Source organism: Notolepis coatsorum (genome assembly GCF_963971535.1).
Source record: "Notolepis coatsorum genome assembly, contig: SCAFFOLD_308, whole genome shotgun sequence".
Classification (NCBI taxonomy): Eukaryota; Metazoa; Chordata; class Actinopteri; order Aulopiformes; family Paralepididae; genus Notolepis; species Notolepis coatsorum.
In genome coordinates, this window is record NW_028171124.1 from 50,001 (window position 1) to 71,518 (window position 21,518).

General features: G+C 41.9%; 1 protein-coding gene across 1 annotated transcript in view; it reads left to right on the plus strand.

The window, feature by feature from the left end:
* Positions 1-21,518, plus strand: part of robo4 (roundabout, axon guidance receptor, homolog 4) — a gene marked incomplete at its 5' end in the record, with an annotated part of 69,749 nt that overhangs the window by 41,525 nt on the left and 6,706 nt on the right. The window contains 6 exons of the mRNA XM_084339242.1: positions 9,224-9,421; positions 10,532-10,574; positions 12,537-12,652; positions 14,959-15,324; positions 18,166-18,261; positions 19,511-19,661. Coding sequence (XP_084195368.1) covers positions 9,224-9,421; positions 10,532-10,574; positions 12,537-12,652; positions 14,959-15,324; positions 18,166-18,261; positions 19,511-19,661 — 970 coding nt within the window. The remainder of the gene's footprint in view (positions 1-9,223; positions 9,422-10,531; positions 10,575-12,536; positions 12,653-14,958; positions 15,325-18,165; positions 18,262-19,510; positions 19,662-21,518) is intronic.

Below are 21,518 nucleotides of genomic sequence, written 5' to 3' on the forward strand. Positions count from 1 at the left end.
ACATAAAAAAGAAATTATAATTTTTTTTTTTTTTTTTTATATATTATAATTTTTTATTAACTTTTTTTTGGATGGAAGAGCCACACATTGACGGGCAAAGAGCCACATGCGGCTCGCGAGCCACGGGTTGGCCACCCCTGCGCTAGACGCTCGCAAAGTGCTGTGACTTTCGTCTGTTCCAACGGCCCATTATGTGGAATAACGTTCTAATTACATTTTCCTGAAGTCATTTTGAAATTTCAGAAACCGTGCCAGATAAAACGGGTAAAGTTAGGAAAAGTCATTGAGTGACAGAGCTGGAGCTCGACCGAGTGACGAGGATACATTTTATTGAAAATGCCTAGGGGTCATGTGACCCTTTGTCGGCTGTGCTAGTGTTAAAAAGTATTTTTTCATAATTCTCAATTTACGGCCTTAAAAGGTGTTAAAAAGTCTTAAATGGAATTTGCACAGGTATTCAATCTTTAGGGGGAGGGCAGCCCGGCTGTTTGGAGACTAAATCATATTAAATATATGAAATATCTTTGTATTCAAGTTTTTATTTTTATTTTAAGGGGCTACCGGGAGCTTGGTGCGTCTGGCGAGAGCTTGTATGGAACACGCGATCATTTTAACACTTTAATCGCCGGAGACGCTGTTCAGCGTCTTTCCCCGCCATGCTTATTCTGCCGAAGACGCTGGACAGCGTCTTTGATATCAATATTTCAAAAATCTGTGATCGAAATCATATTTCTCCCCCGGAGACATTATATGTAATGGTGAGCCCCTCTCAATTCTCCAACGGTTCAAGAGCGCCATCTGGTGGCCGATCGGCCGCTCGCCCAAACAGGAAGTGATGCGGATGAAGTGGTGCTCACCCATATTTCGTCCGGGCACTAGCTATCATTAGCAGGACTCCATCTTGACACAATGGATGTCGATCGGTTGCAAATAACTCGATAAACAACATGATTTGGACGTATATACTATTATACAACCTGAAAATGGATCTGGTATTTCTACATCTCATAATAGTAATATTCCAGTTCCACGCTCATCGCCCAACGCTACGAGGAAGATACGGTAAGATCCAGCGTTATTTGTCAACGTGTTCTTTACTAACTGCTCTAATGATCATATCACACACACTAGATGAATGATATAACGTTGCCCACGGAATTATAAACGACCCCCCGCCCATCCGGTCAACATCAGATCATACGTAGTAACTCCTAGAGGCACGTCCAGTTGACATTTTTTTATCTCGCACAGATTCCTACCAAACTGTATTTGATCATCAATATAATGCATTTAGGGCTATAAATCAAGTTCTGGAGAAAGCTGCAGAAAACGATAAAAACATACTTATACTTTAGACCGTATTTTAGTATGAATATGTGAATGAAAAAGTATAACGTTGCTACACCCTGAACAATAGATATAGGACGTTGAATGGGCCATAGTAATGTCAATTTAGCAATACAATTTAAAAAGTTATAGCCCTGCAAAGAAGGGGAACTTCTCCATAGACAAATAGAGCTGGCTAGGGATGGTAAATTATGAATTTAACCCCGGCGATCAAAGTGTTAATTAAGTGCAGCCACCAGTTAGTTCAGTGTCACTATATATTTTTTGTTGTTATTTTTAAGTGGTATTAAAAAGGTCTTAAAAAGTGTATATCATGTAGAAAATTTATTCAGCTTGAACAACAACAGAAAACGCATCTATTTGGGTGGAAATGTGGACATGTGTTTAATTTAGGAGTGTTTTTACTCCGAGGGGCCACTATTGTGAGGTTTCAACCTTGTTACACTAACAACTAAAAGAATGAAGAGCTAATGAAGAGCTAATGTCAGCTCTCAATTGTTGCAGCCAACTCTAGCAACTGTTAAAATGCTGAGTTTGATCAACACTAACTAGGGTTAGCTGTAACATGTGGTAGGAAGTAAATACTTCCCAAAGGTCAGTGAATACCACGACCACAACACCAGAGGGAGCTCCACAAATCATGTTAAACCTAGATTCGGCTCAAACATGGGACTAAACACGTTTAGCAATTATGCCACATCAATGTGGAACGCCCTACCCACAGCTGTAAAGGAATGTGAATCACTACCCACTTTCAAAACCACTCTCAAAGAGCACCTACGGGAGGCTGCAATTCGAAACTGGCCACTGTAAATGTCCAAACCCAACCCCCTCCAATGTACAGTAAATGTCCTAACCCAGTAATACACGAGACCCTCTTCTTGGGACCAAGTAAGGTTTCGTCGATAATCCAATGTACAGTTACCCCCCCCCCACCCTACCCCGCCTACCCAACCTCCCCCCCCCCCACTCCTACCCAACCACCTCCAATGTACAGTTTCTTCGTCAAATGTATATACTCTCTTTTTTAGACTCTTTTGTATCTCAAACAATACTGTATTTGTAAATCTGGTATGTCATAAATGTATAGATGTAGCAGTACTGTCTATCTGTATGTCATGTATGTCATAAATGTTATGATGAATTGAAAATGGGGGACCCTGATGTAAACAAGACGAAAGTCTTTCTCTGGTCGGCATCCCCTTAACAATTGTGTGTATTGAGCCATACTGTATTGTACCCATTCTGCAATCTATCAATCAATCAGCTGATATTATAGCAGCTCTAATGTTTGGAAGTAAAATATGCTTTGCATTGTGGGATACAGTAGATGGACAATTGGGGGCAGCCATACTTGCCATACTACTGTGGTGTGGTTCAGGCACGTGCACACATAGAGGCCAAGGGGTGCTTGAGCACCTGCCTTTTTGAGCCTCATCAAAAAAGTGCCCTTTTTGAAAAAAATTAAAAAACGTTTTTTTTTTTTTTTTTTTTTTTACCGTTAAGCATATAGACTGCCCTTCCAACTGAAAAATTTCAGGATAGAATCAAAATATTAGGTAAAGAGAGAGAGATGCTCCATATTCCATTGCAGTTTGCACGGCCTCCTCAGCGTGCCTCTCCGCGGATCTATATATTTTATGCATAGCGTGGGTGGTGATGATGATGATGATAGAAACCGCTGTGGCGCATACAGTTGAATGCTGGTATTACACTCACTGAGGGACACGAAGAAGTCAAGTCCGATGGGATTTGGGAATCTCAAATACAAATCGGGATTGGAATAAAAAATGCATTTATATTAAACAATACAGAATATACAGCACTTTTTGGGGTCTGTAGGGTAAGCACTTATTCCCTCCCCCCTGAACATTTATGGAGATGTATGGGCCTTTTAAGTCAGTGATAAAAGTGTCTTTCAAGGATAAGTGAGCTCCTCTATAATATTTTATTTTCAGTTTTTATAGTTTCACAAACATACATCAAGACAAATCACAAACACAAAGAAAATAAAAAGTAAATAAAAAGAACACAAACAGTATGTTGCCAGACACTGTCACATCAATGAACAAACATACACCATGTCAAATGCTATACACTAAGGACGCAAGGGGCTGATTCTCTGACATATATACACATACATATATATATACACACATACATAGTAGTGTTGTCAATACATAGTACAGAAAATACACAGGAGGACATTGAGAAGCACTTATGTTCTAGCTAAGCATTCCAAAAAGGGACCCCATATCATTTCAAATTTGTTCAAGGTCTCAGACCTACTGTGACGAATGCTTTCCAGCTGCAGAGAGGAGACCATCTCAGTAAGCCACCTTTTAAAATTTGGAGACGACGTGTCTTTCCATTCCTTCAGGATAATTCTTTTGGCCACAGCCATACCAAACATCAGGGCCTCCTGCTCATTGTAAGGTAATTCTGCAGTGTTAGCTGAACAGCCGAGTAAAGCTAGAAGGCAGTCTGGGGCAATCTCTCTTTTGTACGCCTTGGTATACCAGTCAAAAATGTCTACCCAGTACTTAAATAGCTTGGGACAAAACCAAAACATATGTGAAAGATTACCCTCTGCGGACATGCAACGATCACAGATAGGCGATACAGAGGGATAGATTCTATGCAGTTTGGTTTTAGAGTAATGTAGTCTGTAAATGACCTTAAACTGTATAAGTTGGACTCTGGCATTAATAGAACATTTATGTATCCTGCTAAGTCCCTCCTCCCACATCTCATCAGAGATTTCCATACTAAGCTCTGTGGACCATACATCTTTAATGTGGTTGGAGGAAGCCATAGATTGGACAGAGAAATATGAAACAAAATCAGATATCAGGTGTTTTGAAACTGGTGATCGGCTCATGAGATTATAAAACTGGTAGTCAGCAGGACATGTCTCAAAGTCTGGGATATTACTGCGGACATAATTTCTAACCTGCAGGTAACGAAAGAAGTGTGAGCTTGTAAGATTAAACTTAGACTTAAGTTCGTTAAATGAGGCAAAGTGACGATCAACATATAGATCTTTAATAGTGGCCAGTCCCTTTCCCTTCCATAATGAAAAAACAATATCAGATTGACCAGGGGGAAAATTATGGTTATCACATATTGGAGCATATGCCGAGGTTGAAGGTACTTTGAAAACCTTTTTGATTTGACTCAATATTCTCAGTGAGTTCCGAAGGATAAAATAGTTGAGAGCCATTTTATTAATCGTATCACACTTAGAAAATAACATTGCAGGAAGAGAGCTTTTTAGGTTCACATGCGCCTCCATGTCTAGCCACCTGGGGGCGTCCATGGCTACTGTAGCATCACCTATGAAGTAATCTTGCCAGAAGGTCATGGCCCTTGCATTAGCAGCCCAGTAGTAGTGCTGGAATACCGGCAGGGCCAGCCCCCCCATATGCTTTGGCTTCTGCAAGTGTGCTTTTGAAATACGATGTGCTTTATAGCCCCAGACAAATGGCAGAAGTATAGTGTCTATCTGTTTAAAGAAAGAGGCAGTCAAAAAAATAGGCACGCTCTGAAAAAGGTAAAGGAACCTTGGGAGAACCACCATTTTTATGACATTCACACGCCCCACCAAAGACACTGGCAAAATTCTCCACCTCTCCATATTTTTCTTCAATTTTGAGACCATTTCACCAAAGTTCAGTTTAAATAGGAGTTTAGGATCCTTTGGTATAACTACTCCCAGATAGGTGAAGTGGTCATATTCTATTTTAAAGGGTAAGCTGTCAGTAAAGGAAGAGTCTAGGCTCCCTGAGATGGGCATAAACACACTTTTCTCCCAGTTAATGGAGTAACCAGAGAAAGTACCAAACTGCCTGATTAAATCTAGGAGACATGGGACGGAGGAGGCAGGATCAGCAAGATACAGGACCACATCATCCGCATATAGCGAAATACGGCTCTCATACTTTCCCAACTTTATTCCTGTGATGTTGGGATGACTCCTGATACTGATAGCCAGGGGTTCGAGGGCTAAATTGAACAGTAAGGGACTAATACAACATCCTTGTCGGGTGCCGCGATGGAGTGGGAAGGAGTCAGATCTATCAGAATTGGTAAGAATGGAAGCTCTGGGATGAGCATACAACATTCCAATAAGAGAACGAAACCTGTCACCGAAACCAAAGCGCTGGAGGACACTGAACATATATTTCCATTCGATCTGGTCGAATGCCTTTTCAGCGTCAAGTGATATGATCGCCGGCTTAGTGTCCTTTCTTTGGTTAGAGTACAATATGTTTAGTAATTTCCGAATATTAGAAAAAGCAAGCCTGCCAGGAATGAATCCCGTTTGGTCGGAGTGGACGAGAGATCCGACATGCTGAGCCAACCTAGTGGCCAACACCTTGGCAACTGTCTTTTGGTCAAAATTTAACAAACTTATAGGCCGGAACCCTGCTGGATCAGTCCCATCCCTACCTTTCTTGAGTAAAAGGCACACATTTGCTTTGTAAAGGGAGTCAGGGAAGACATTATTAGTGATAGAATGTTGAATCATTCTAAGAAGTAGAGGGGCCAAAATGTCACTGTAAGTTTTATAAAACTCCGCCCCATACCCATCCGGGCCAGCGGCCTTCCCGCTAGGGAAAGACTTTATTGCACTTGTTATTTCCTGCAGGCTGAAATCAGCATCTAGCTCATCCCTTGCCTTATCACTAAGCACTGGCATATCAATATTGTCCAGGAAGCTCTCAACCTCAGAGTCTGGGGCATGGCATCTAGAGGTATAAAGGCCAGTATAAAATTCTTTAAAACGGTCATTTATGTCTTTAGGGTTAGTCAGCAAGCTGCCCGATATAGATTTGATACTATGAATTGCCTGGCTGGCCTGTACACCCCTCAGCTGCCTAGCCAACAGTCTGTCTGGTTTATCACTTAGTTCAAAGTGCTTCTGTCTGAGTTTAAGGAGGAGGGTACTAACCTGCTTGCCCAGAATAGAATTGTATTCATACTTCAATTTTAAAATGTTATTTAAGTCCATTTGGGATTGTGATAGTCTGTAAACCTGCTCCAGCGAGGGGAGCCGTGCCTCAATCTCAGCCAGGCGCTTACGTCTTTCTCTCTTTCCAAAGGCTTCATAAGATATAATGTGCCCTCTCAATACCACCTTAAGAGACTCCCATAGTGTAGCGTCGGAGACATCACCGGTATCATTAGTCTCCATAAACTCAATGAGTCGAGATCTCATTTGATCGTGAAATGCTTTCTCCGAGAGCGAAGAGGGGTTGAAGCGCCAACTGTATCGCGTCTGTGGCAGTGCCAGCTTTACCAACATAGTGATTGGCGCATGATCTGAAATAAGGATGCTATGATATTTAGTTTGCAGCACACTAGATATAAATTTAGCATCGACAAGAAAATAATCTATTCTTGTATACGATTTGTGGACGTGGGAAAAGAAAGAATAATCCCTGTCTGTAGGGTGCTGCAATCTCCATATATCAACTATGTTCATAGAACGCATTAAATTGTTTAGTACTCCAACGGAATTAATGGTCGGAGGCGGACGAGTGGACGTACGATCAAGATAGGGATCTAGATAGCAATTAAAATCTCCACCTAAAATCAAGTTGGTGGTATTCAGATCAGGGATTATGTCAAATATTTTACGAAAAAAGCTTGGGTCGTCAATGTTAGGACCATAAATATTCAGGCATGTTATTGGTAGTGAATTAATGCTACCAGACACCATGACATATCTGCCTCCGGGGTCGGAGACTACCGTGGTCATTTGAAATGGGACAGATTTACTAAATAAAATAGCAACCCCTCTTGCTTTGGAAGAAAAAGCAGATTGGTACACTTGTGACACCCAGTGCTTCCTCAGGCGCCTCTGTTCCATTGGAGCTATATGGGTCTCTTGTAAAAATATAATATCTGCAGACAATGTTTTCAAATGAGCAAATACTTTTCCCCTTTTAACTGCACTACCCAATCCTTTAGTGTTCCATGACACCATCGTAATAGGCTTCTCACCCCCCGATATATTAACCCCTTGAGTCATCACGACCAAGTGATAACAATCTTAATACAAACAGCATGGTATATGAAGTACATTTTAATCCATTGATCATCCACCTTCTTGAAAGAGACTTCAGATACAAAAATATAACAATAAGGACTGGCAACACAATAAACCCCCCCACCCCCCCACCGCCGCTTACCAAAACTGAACGGCAAAACCCCCATATACTCACGAAGACAGCTGGGCAAAAGAATAGGCATCGCATTGCACCGGTTAACGTTATAGTTACCAATACCTAGACAGCTGTCCCTCCACAACTCAGTGGATGAAAAATAATTAAGTGTTCACTAGTGTTTTATGTTGAATAGTCAACAAATCAGTTTATATACAGTCAGCTTGAGACCGCCAGCATGGGACCAGGTCCATCAGTTGAGAGAGTCTTGGAAAAGCGCACAGCCTCCTCCGGGGTGCCAAACATTGTGACAGTAGAGTTGAGCTCGACACGCGACTTGGCTGGGAAGCGTAGGCTGTATTTCACATTTGCCTCTCGGAGGGTCTTCATCACATCACTGAAGGCTCTGCGCTGGGTCATCACGTCCGCTGTATAATCAGGAAAAATATACACTCTGGATCCTTTGTAGTAAAGAGGACCGTGCTCACGGCTGAGACGCAGGACCCGGTCCTTGTCTTTGTCGTGGTGCATCTTGGCGTTAATGGTGCGTGGTTTCTCCCCCTCAGCGGGCTTGGCTAACAGGATACGATGGGCTCTGTCCACTTTAATTGGCTTGTTTAATAACGTTTATCTAACAGTTTGCTTGAAAAAGTATCAACAGACTAAATATAACACTACCGCCGTGGAAAGTTGAGATTATATGGAATTTACCGATGGGAAGGGGCCAAACAAACAAAAAAAAAGGCAACCGCAGCTGGCAAACGACAAACAATGGCCACTACGAGAAAAGCAGCAGCAGCCCAAACATCTGACGACACTACCAGCGCTGCTATTCTGGCTGCAATTGAAAGCCAGGGTAAGAGTCTGAAGAAAGCGATGGACGAGACCCGAGTCTCTATCACATCCCGTTTGGACAAGTTTGAAGCCACTTTGGCATCCCTGCAGTCCGAGCAGAAAAGCGTGAAGCAGCTAGTGACGGGGATAGAAGTGACGGTGAACGACCACGACGCGCGTCTGAAACTCCTGGAAGAATCCCAAAAATCCTTACGGAAGGAAAACACAGAACTCCGGGCTAAGCTCAACGACTTAGAGGGCCGGTCCCGCCGGCTGAACCTCAAATTCGTGGGAATCAAAGAGGGCGAGGAGAAGGGAAGGCCTACTGACTTTGTGACCGAGTTGGTCTCGCAACTACTTGGCAGTGAAAACTTCACCAAGGATAAGTGAGCTCCTGCACTGATTATTATAGTTCAATATAAAAATGTTGATCACCAAAACCTCCCAAAAAGCATAAAAAGGGGGCCCCCGCTCGAAAAGGGCCCTTAAAAATCGTGCTCGCGCTCTACGTGCGCTCGGTATATATAAATATATACACACAAGTGTAGTGCCCTTTTCAGCCTTTGAGCACCTGCCCCTCTAAAGTCCTGTGCACGTCCCTGGTGTGGTTTATTAAACCTGTTATACTTGAGCGCCAGGCCATTCGAAAGTCTGTTCTCTGACCTGTTGAAGTTGTTACTATCCTGTTATCTCTCTCTGTCCTATAACATATCATCTCTCTCTCTATCTCTAACCTATCTCCTTCCTGTCCCCTCTCTCTCTCTCTCTCTCTCTCCCTCTCTCTCTCTCTCTCTCTCTCTCTCTCTCTCTCTCTCTCTCTCTCTCTCTCTCTCTCTCACCCCCCCCCCCCCCCCCCCCCCTCTCTCTCTCAGACCCCCAGCCGGGTGGCCCCTCCCAGACAGACAGTCTAGACGGGGACCTGTCTCAGGTCCTGGCCGTGCTGAGGAACCCGGTGTTAATCGGCAGCATTGGCGCCATCTTGTGGTTCATCCTGATGGCCACAGCCGTCTGCCTCTTCCGACGCCACTCGCGGCCAGACTACCTCAGGACAGGCCACAGCAGGACTAAAGGTGCGTTCACACGTCTACTTCACTCAGGAAGAGGAGAGATGTTGTTTTAAAGCAGTGGTTCTCAAACTACGGGTCGCGACCCACATTGGCAAGTAAAAAAAATTGGCAACATATTCTGGCTAAATATGCAGTGCTGTACAATAAACGGATGAAATAAAAGCGGAGACAGCTTAGCCTCCGATAACTGCTTTAAATGGAAAAAAAGTACAAGGCAAACAATTAGCGAGAAATAAATGCAGAGAAAGCTTAGCCTTCAATAACAACTTAGCAAAACTATGAGCAACAGTCTTTACATACTTACTGTATCTCCTGTGGCGGTGAGGAGCGATAAGGCTTTACATAAATACACACAACTCACATAACGGATAGCGAACAACTGATAAGGAGGTAAGACACAGGAAAGTATAAAAAGGCTTTAGACTAACAAAACACACCAGTTAACAATTACCGTGATTGAGACTGACAAACATAGATGTACCCACAAGCAGGGGTGTAAAAAGTACCCAGAAATTATAAAAATCTTACTCAAGTAAAATTCAGAGTATCTGGCTAGAAACACACTTGAGTAAAAGTTAAAAAGTTTCTACTTTTAAATATACTTAAGTACTCAAATGTAAAAGTAAAAACCTTTTTTCTGACTGTCTATTCTTCTGATAGCAGGTGTTTAATCAAAGATCCCCACTTTCTAGTCTTGCACAAGGACCACTCAGCATGGGTATGGGCGGGTTCATTTTCCATTGATGGGGATCTGATTGGCTGTTTTTAAATAAAGTGCGGCCGCAGGATTAGCGTTCGTTCGGCCAGAGAAACAAATATACTAATTAAAATGTTTGGACCTGCAAGCTTTGTACTTTGTAGGTCTGCATTTTAAATGTAAGGAGTAAAAAGTGTGTTTTTTTTCTCTGAAATGTAATTGAGTAAAAGTACAAGTATACAAACCTAATAATACTCCAGTAAAGTACAAATCTCCCAAAACAGTATTTAAGTATTGTAACAAAGTACTTTACACCCCTGCCCACAAGGGGACGCCAGAGGATCGCTCGCCCACTAGAGCGAACCCCCAACGTCTCAAGACCCTGACCCTTAGCATCTCTGCTTGTATTTTTCTAGGCCTACACAAGCTGGCCAGCCATGACCTCATCATTAAACACCGGTAAGTAAGGGAACCAGAATCCCTTCAGAATGTTTCAAAATTCTAATTTGTTGACGGAAAAGAAAGTATTGGAATTACAGTAACTTACATTATATCAATTTCAGAAGATTGACTTGATTGTCAATTTAAATGTGTCTTTCCTTATATCCCTCCTGGTTACAGTACACATAGTCCTCATATCCCTCCTAGTTACACTCTTCATATCTCTCCTACTGTAGTTACACACAGTCCTCATATCCCTCCTAGTTACACTCTTCATATCTCTCCTACTGTAGTTACACACAGTCCTCATATCCCTCCTAGTTACACTCTTCATATCTCTCCTACTGTAGTTACACACAGTCCTCATATCCCTCCTAGTTACACACAGTCCTCATATCCCTCCTAGTTACACACAGTCCTCATATCCCTCCTAGTTACACACAGTCCTCCTATCCCTCCTAGTTACACATAGTCCTCATATCCCTCCTAGTTACACACAGTCATCATATCCCTCCTAGTTACACACAGTCATCATATCCCTCCTAGTTACACATAGTCCTCATATCCCTCCTAGTTACACACAGTCCTCATATCCCTCCTAGTTACACACAGTCCTCATATCCCTCCTAGTTACACACAGTCCTCATATCCCTCCTAGTTACACAGTCATCATATCCCTCCTATTTACACACAGTCCTCATATCCCTCCTAGTTACACACAGTCCTCATATCCCTCCTAGTTACACACAGTCCTCATATCCCTCCTAGTTACACACAGTCCTCATATCCCTCCTAGTTACACACAGTCCTCATATCCCTCCTAGTTACACACAGTCCTCATATCCCTCCTAGTTACACACAGTCCTCATATCCCTCCTAGTTACACATACACACAGTCCTCATATCCCTCCTAGTTACACACACTCCTCATATCCCTCCTAGTTACACACAGTCCTCATATCCCTCCTAGTTACACACAGTCCTCATATCCCTCCTAGTTACACACAGTCCTCATATCCCTCCTAGTTACACACAGTCATCATATCCCTCCTAGTTACACACAGTCCTCATATCCCTCCTAGTTACACACAGTCCTCATATCCCTCCTAGTTACACACAGTCCTCATATCCCTCCTAGTTACACACAGTCATCATATACCTCCTAGTTACACACAGTCCTCATATCCCTCCTAGTTACACACAGTCCTCATATCCCTCCTAGTTACACACTGTCCTCATATCCCTCCTAGTTACACACAGTCATCATATACCTCCTAGTTACACACAGTCCTCATATCCCTCCTAGTTACACACAGTCCTCATATCCCTCCTAGTTACACACAGTCATCATATCCCTCCTAGTTACACACAGTCCTCATATCCCTCCTAGTTACACACAGTCCTCATATCCCTCCTAGTTACACAGTCATCATATCCCTCCTAGTTACACACAGTCCTCATATCCCTCCTAGTGACACACAGTCCTCATATCCCTCCTAGTTACACACAGTCATCATATCCCTCCTAGTGACACACAGTCCTCATATCCCTCCTAGTTACACACAGTCATCATATCCCTCCTAGTTACACACAGTCCTCATATCTCTCCTAGTTACACACAGTCATCATATCCCTCCTAGTTACAGTACACACAGTCCTCATATCCCTCCTAGTTACACACAGTCCTCATATCCCTCCTAGTTACACACAGTCCTCATATCCCTCCTAGTTACACACAGTCCTCATATCCCTCCTAGTTACACACAGTCCTCATATCCCTCCTAGTGACACACAGTCCTCATATCAGATGGTAGGTCACCGTAGATATAGTGCCAGCCAACTGGAAGACACCCTCCTGTACCAGGGATTGAGCCCAGTGACCTTTCAGTTACCAGGCGGCCTCTCCCACCATCCTGCCCCCGTGCCGAGTTGAATTCTGGGTTGATTTAGCTTGTAAGTACCGAGCTGTTTGCCCTGCAGGATGGCATCACCGGACTCCCCCTGGCTCTCCGGAGCCTGGAGACCCACACACTATGACGACAAGTACCACGGCCTGTGGACCGCACATCAAGACCACCCGGGCCTCAGGAGCACCAGTGAGTAGTACTGCTCTATTCATCATCATCATCATCATCATCATCATCATCATCATCATCATCATCATCATCATCATCATCATCATCATCATCATCATCACTTATTTATTTATTTATTCGTGCATGGAATTACCACAGTCCAACAGTACATATTAATATAATTCACCAAATTCCATGGGCGAAAGGAACAGGAAGAAGAAGAATTCTTGTATATACCTGCCCTAAATTAAATCAACATAAATAAACCCATTTTGTATATCTATCAGTCAAACTACATATTTAGGTTCATTCATTTACACACACACACACACACACACACACACACACACACACACACACACACACACACACACACACACACACACACACACACACACACACACACACACACACACACACACACACACACACACACACACACACACACACACACACACACACACACACACACACACACACACACACACACACACACACACACATCTATACATTTATATAATGTATTCTATATTATACTTCTATATACTATATAATTTTATAATTTAAAAAAAATTATAATATAACTAAATCATACTATTTATACTACACCATATTGGTATACAGTATTATATATTATTATTCTATGTTACGCTGCTATATTCTATTCTATGTTATCCTGTTATGCTAAACTTCAATATTATACTAAACTGTGCTATACTGTCTATTTATCTTTTCTTTGTACAACCTTTTGAAGTGAAATATATTAGTAAAACTCTTTTCATCATTCTGCATTCTGTCAGTTACCTTACCTACTGAATTATGGGCTGGTACTTATCTTCTTGGCGGTAGGAATGCTCACCTGACCTCAAGTCAGTTTCGCCTTTTAATAACAAATGAGATGGACAAAGGGGGACTTGACTCAGAGAACCCTAGAGTCTTGATGTGGTGGGAAAGTATCATTAGATTATATTCCAATGTATTGTCATCATACAGCACAAGTACAGTATAGAGAAAAGAAGTTTGGCATCCAACCAGAGTGCAAATGTAACAGTAAAGTGCAATAGTAATATACAATGTACAGGTGATTAAACTGGGTATAAAATGTATAAATTAGTACTAATGAGTGTAGTGCTAATAGGATGTATGTACAGAGTTGTAATATTAATATATACAGTGATACAGGTATAAAGACACTAAGTAAGTCATACTGGCCACTGAGTGTAGTGCTAATAGGATGTATGTACAGAGGTGTAATATTAATATGTACAGTGATACAGGTATAAAGACACTAAGTAAGTCATACTGGCCACTGAGTGTAGTGCTAATAGGATGTATGTACAGAGTTGTAATATTAATATGTACAGTGATACAGGTATAAAGACACTAAGTAAGTCATAGTGGCCAGCATTGTAACTAGTAATAGTAGGTAAGGGATATGTACAGATATACAGTAGATATCTGTACCACCGCTATGAATCTGACAAAAGACATGTGGGTTCTGTTATGGAATTATTAAAGGACAAACGATGAGCCGTTTTGTAATCATTCTCTCATCATCAGTCGTTATAAAAAAAATTGAAATAGAAGTTTATTTCACTGTGGCCACAATGAAAGGACAGTTTACAATCCGAGACGACATGTTCACACACAAGCGTCTGACCATAAAGTGACCAAGAGGTCTGGTCAGACGTAACACATTAATACACAGTTTCAAGACGTAACATTAGACATTCAGATATGACGATGACAAAATGGCCAAGTTAGGAGAACCAACCTTGGCTAGGCGGTGTTGTTCACCAGGTCCCTAACTGGACTGTTAAACAACCTAAAAGATTTAGGTCAGAAGTAGGATGTTCGATGTTGGCTTTTTTACCGATACCGATATACCGATATTGTCCAACTCTTAATTTCCGATACCGATATCAACCGATACCGATATATGCAGGGTTTCGCCCCCCAAAAAACTGAATAATTTCAGGTAATTAACATTACATATGTCTTGTTGTGGAATTAACACAACATTATGCATACTTTTGACAATAAATAAAATCAGAATTTGTTCTTACTTGCTTGCCTGGGTAAATAAAGGTTATAGAAATGTAAAATAAAAAAATAAAAATAAAATCTTTTTTTGAAAACCGATACCGATATTTTCCGATATCACATTTTAATGCCAATATCGGACATCCCTAGTCAAAAGTCATCCTCTCTCTCCACACCTCAGAGTCCTTAAAGGAACAGTCGAATATGTATTTTCACACAGATGTATATAGATAACATTCCCGTCACAGTTCTCAACACAAGCCGCTCCGCTCGTGTCGCTCCAGGTCTGCCCGTCTCCCCCCCCAAGAGGGACCCCATCAAGCTGCTGGACTCGGCCGTCCCCATCGTGCCGGACAGCTGTGGCGTGTACGGCACCTTCTACGTGGACCTGTCGGGGGGCGGCCTCAAGACCTTCAACAGCCCCGGGCGTCGCCCCAAGATGCCCCACTACCTGCCCCAGCAGCAGCAGCAGCAGCAGCACGGCACCGAGACCATCCGTATCTCCTCTCAGCCGGTGACCAGGAGGAACGCCGCCGCCACGCTCGGGGACCACCGCGAGGCTCTGCCCTGGAAGGTCGCCGCGCCACGCTGCCAGCCCAAGATGGGCGTCATGAAGGACTCGTGGGAGAAGAGCCACCACCTCAAGCAAGGTGAAGATGGAAGTGACCGTCCTAATTAGGGCTGTCAGTTTATCGCGTTAATTAGATTAATTAATTACACTGCAAATTATCGCGTTATGATTAATTAACTCAAAATTAATACTTTATTTTTATTTTTTTATGTATATATATTTTTTTAATCTCATTCATTCCATAAGAACGTAGAATAAACATTTACAAACTTTTTTTTTATATGGTCCATTTGCATGTTCTTGGTATCTGATTCTAGGGACATCTATGGATCTCAGGGAATGTATTCCCAGTGTCAGAAATACTGTGTCTGTTACTAGGCTTGAGTAAATTGTAATGAACCAAATGAGAATATCAATTACATTCTTTTTTTATTTTTTATTTAATTTTTTGACTGTGAATAACACCATGCTAAAATGTACCAGACCTGAAAAATCTAAGCAAATGAATAAAGGGAAGATGATTAAACAGAAGGTTTTGTAGATACAGTACTGAATTCTGCCGTCCGGACACATGCAATTTGGAATATGATTATAGAATATAAAATATCAGGCCTAAAATGTGATTAATTAATTACAAATCCTGTAATTAATTAGATACATTTTTTAATTGCCTGACAGCACTAGTCGTAATGCATTAAACCTTTCAAGGCCGAGACCCACATGTGACCCGGGCATCACATGTTACTACTGTTGTCATGTGACCCAGGCTCAATGAAACACATCACATATTACTACTGTTGTCATGTGACCCAGGCTCAATGAAACACATCACATATTACTACTGTTGTCATGTGACCCAGGCTCAATGAAACACATCACATATTAATACTGTTGTCATGTGACCCAGACTCATCGAAACACATCACAAACATATTACTACTGTTGTCATGTGACCCAGACTCAAGGAAACACATCACTAACATATTATATGTATCATCAGCATCATCAGCAGTCACGAAAGGGGCTAAAACTAGCCTAAACATCGACTAGCCTAGTCTCACATGGCAGATATCGCGTTCACGCCATCCCCGCCCCCCACACACAATTAATTAATAATTCTGTTTTGCATCAATATATTGTGACGTCCTCGAAAAGGACGAGTCGCGAGGCTGTTGTTATTATTTCTCACTTTGCTTTATTGCAACTAAGCTTGTGACTGCAACTTGTTCCTGTTCGCGGACAACTCAGCTTGTTGCTGGTCTCTGACAAGAACAAGTTACAGGTTGAAAAAGCCCTCAGCTCTGAACTAGGCTCTGCACCTTGCTCGCTGATAACAAACTATCATCATTACACCTAGGTAAAACAGAATCCATTCTCTTTGGATCAAATAACAAACTCAGAAAGGCCAACGGCTTCTCTGTTACAGTGGGTGACAATATTGTCACAAGAAAAGATGAATTACCTACCTGGGTTCCATCCTAGAGGCTAATCTTTCCTGTGACAAAATGGCAACCAATGTAATCAAAAAAGTCAACCAACGAACAAGATTCTTGTACCGGATCTCCTCTCTGGTAAACAAGAATACCTTGAAGACTCTAACAGGAGCACTCATTCAAGGGTACTATGACTATGCTTGCACCAAGGCTCTGGCTTGCACCTCATGGTACACAGTAAATTTCGCAGAGTAAATTTTACTCAAATTGAGTACAATTTTACTCAGTTTGAGTCAAATGTACTCTGCGAAATTTACTGTGTACCAAAGCACCTCAAAGGCCCTAAAACAAGACTACAAACATCACAAAACAAACTGGTCAGACTACTGCTTGACCTTACTCCTAAAACCCACCTTACCCGGCCCACAACCTAGGATGGCTTAGAGTAGACGACAGAGTACAGCAACTTGCAATGGGCCTGGTCTACAAGATACACTACACCACTAAGATACCCATGTACATGTCGAAATACTTCCCAAAGGTCAGTGAATTCCACGACCACAACACCAGAGGGAGTTCCACAAAGGCTGCAATTCAAAACTGGCCCCCGTAAATGACCAAACCCCCCCTCCCTATGATTGCACCTTGCACCCCCCCTCCCCCTCGTATGTATATATTTTGTTAGGATCTCTGTTTAACAGTACTGTATATTTGCATATCATGTATTTCACAAATGTAACAGTACTGTATATCTGTATGTCATGATGAATTGAAAATAGGGGACCCTGGTGTAAACAAGACGAAAGTCTTTCTCTGATACTTGTGTCCTCTAAGGCTGTTTCCCCGAAGCCTGTTTTTGGGATTCGAACTTCGTCAGGGTTTTTCGAACGAATGTTCGAACCTTTGTTTTTAATTAAAAAAATTTAGAAAAGTCAAAAAAAATTATATATATAATACAATTATTATAATTTTTTTAATATCCTCAAACTAAATCCTCAATTTTAATAAAGTGATTAATCTGATTAAATTAGTTTTTTTTTTTTTTTTTTTTTAAATCAACTTTCCAGCCCCAGACCCAGCACAGGAAGAAGCCCCAGCCCAACTAAATCAATTAAATCAACTTTCTAATGAATATAACTCATCAGTTTCTTTTAATACTATAATATTAGTGTAGCCTAATCTTTATCTGCAACCGTGAAGAAAAACCCCATTGGTTTAAACAGAATTAATAGAATATATATATATATATATATATATATATATATATATATATATATATATATATATATATATATATATATATATATATATATATATATATATATATATATATATATTTTTTTTTTTTTTAATGTGTCCTCATGACCTACTCGTGTGTCCTTGTGCTTGTGCTGGAGGAAGTCTTCGGGGACCAATGTAGCGCCAGTTTCATCAACAAGTGGTCAAAAACACCATTGGACATCTTTCCAACTCTCTCCTCTCCTCAGAGCTGCATGCCGTGAACAGTGTCCCCCTGCTGTCGGCCCGGGACCAGGCTCCGCCCCCCAACAACCACAGACAGAGACACAGTCACCTCCCTCCAGGTCAGTCAGAATGGTTTCAATATACCCACAGTAATAATAATAATAATAATAATAATATATAATAATGCAGGACCTGTCGCAGAGGACTTTAATTGGCATGCAACGACACTCAATGTTAGGGGCACACAGCGGTTAGTTAGCACACACACACACCGGAACACACACGCATGCATCGTCTTTAGGATCGCCGATGCGATACTCCTCTGCGCTTAACCCATCCCGTCGTCCTTCCCCCCAAGGGCAGACGAGGGCTGTGGCGTGAGCCACGCCCGGGGACCATCCAAGTGCTCCTGCCCGTCTTCGTCTGTTGTTTTGCATGTTTTTCCATTGGGGTTCTCTTATCGGGGGGGGGGGGGGGGGGGGGCATCATGGAAACCTGGTCCCCAAGCGGGAATCGAACCCTGGACCTTCTTGGTGTGAGGCGACAGTGTTAAAGGGGAACTATCTTATAAATGGCCTTTTTGAGTGTTTAGCATTGTTTCCTAGCTATGTGAACTTATATTAATATGATCTATGTCTCAAAATTCTCATATTGGCGCATTCTTCCAATTCTCCTCTCACAATATTCACCCTCACTGAACTGAGTCATTTGAAAATGTGATGATTTGTGATGTCAGAGAGACACTGCTGCATGATAATGTTCAGGCGCCGGCGCCGCTAGGTACACTTTAGGAGCCCAGGCTCAAAACGGCTCGAGATCTTGAGGTAGAAAAATGCTGTTTTTGAGGACTTGATTAGAAATACAAAACAATGAATAAAAAAATATATATATATTACAGAGGTGTTCCATAGACTCACAGGAATTGTGTAAAAGTGCCCAAATAGTGAAAGAAATAGTAAAATAGTTCCCCTTTAACCTAGTGGTAGTGTAGTCACTACCGTGCCGCGTGTCTAACTAACACAATGCACCAGCCATCATGTTTGTGTCAGTAGATATTACTCTAGTGAGAGTATGAGCCATTTGATTGGCGATGTGTGTGTATGAGAGAGAGAGAGAGAGGAGAGAGAGAGAGGGAGAGAAATAGAGAAGAGATAAATGGACAAAGAGATAGAGACAGAGAGAGATGGGGAGAGAGAAAAAAGATAAACAGACAAAGGGATAGAGAGAGAGAGAGAGAGAGAGAGAGAGAGAGAGAGAGAGAGAGAGAGAGAGAGAGAGAGAGAGAGAGAGAGAGAGAGAGAGAGAGAGAGAGAGAGAGAGAGAGAGAGAGAGAGAGATTTGTTATTAACCTCGCTTGTGTTTGCCAAGGTGGATACCCAGAGAGTGTCAAGCTGGTGGGATCTCCCAGAATCCTCCACTACTCGGCCTCCCTTCACCTGGTGGACATGCTGCCCAGCCCCCCTCCTCCCCCGCCCTTAGACGACAGCTCGGATACACACAGTCTGACCTCAGAGGAAGGGTGAGGATGGATTACCTGTGTCTGTACAGACAGAGCCATGAAGGCTGCTGATGTCATGTGACCCAGGCTCATTGAAACATATCACTAACATATCACTACTGTTGTCATGTGACCCAGGCTCATTGAAACATATCACTAACATATCACTACTGTTGTCATGTGACCCAGGCTCATTGAAACATATCACTAACATATCACTACTGTTGTCATGTGACCCAGGCTCATTGAAACATATTACTACTGTTGTCATGTGACCCAGGCTCAATGAAACACATCATATTACTACTGTTGTCATGTGACCCAGGCTCATCGAAACACATCACATGTTACTACTGTTGTCATGTGACCCAGACTCATTGAAACACATCACATGTTACTACTGTTGTCATGTGACCCAGACTCATTGAAACACATCACTAACATATGACTACTGTTGTCATGTGACCCAGGCTCATTGAAACACGTCACATATTACTACTGTTGTCATGTGACCCAGGCACATTGAAACACATCACATATTACTACTGTTGTCATGTGACCCAGGCTCATTGCAACACATCACTAACATATTACTACTGTTGTCATGTGGGGACCCACCAGAGGAAGACCTGTGACCCATTGTGGGTCCCAACCCATAGTTTAAAAAAGCAGGTACTCAATGGCAGCATTAGAGTTTAGTTCTACATGTCAAGCACCTACGGGAGGCTGCAATTCGAAACTGGCCCCTGTAAACATCCAACCCCCCCACCCAACCCCCTCCAATGTACAGTTTCTTCCCCCTCAAATGTATATACTCTCTTTTAGAAACTGTATTGTATATCTTGTATGTCATAAATGTCTGGATGAAACAGTACTGTTTATCTGTATGTCGTGTATGTCATAAATGTTATGATTAATTGAAAATGGGGGACCCTGTCACTCTGATGTAAACAAGACGAAAGTCTTTCTCTGGTCTGCATCGCCTTAACAATTGTGTGTATTGAGCCGTACTGTATTGTACCCATTCTGTTAATAAAGTTTTCAATCAATCAAAGTAGCAAAAACAGAGAAGAATGGCCCCTCTAAACAATAGTAATTTTTCTCTGCAGTGTTCTGGTCAGAATAAATCAATGTTGAAAGGTACTCAACAGGGTTTACTTGTAAACACCTCAATTTTGTTTATATTCACTTTTCCACTCAGACAGAGTTCTCCATGAAATCTGGTTCTCACATTTCAGGGAGAGCGAGATCAGATCACATCTACCAAATCTCTACTGTTATAATTGCAAATAGCGTTTGTAATTGGGCATGTCCACATAACAGCAGGGACGGGGGAAAGGTGGTTGCTTCTTAACAACTCATTCAGCGCCAGCGATTATCCCCATCCCTGTAGTCAATGGGCCACGCTTTAAAAGATAGGCATTTTCACTGTGCGTCACGATGTTTGCAGAGCTATATCTATATTCTATATTATAGACAATAATAGGGCTAATTTGACAGTCACTATCTCTCGTCCAACATGTAAAAAAGTTATTTCATGTATACGTTTGCGTGTTATCCCGTAGCTATAATATAGAATATAGTTATAGCTCTACAAACAAGGTGATGCACTCCTATCTTTTAAAGCGTGGCAGTGCTAGAACGACTAATTCCCGGCGGTCAATGAGTTAAGGGCCATTAACGTGTATATATATACGTTTTTTTATCGTTTTTGCTTTTTTTCTATTTTAATATTCTATTCAATGTCACGGACCTGTATGTTGCCGTTAAAAGGCATACTGGGACACTGAGGGTGCAGTACCAACCAGATCCTGCTAGTAGGCAGTATCAAGAGTGCAGTAAACCCTGTTCCAGACCGGGTGTTACGTTTTAAACCGC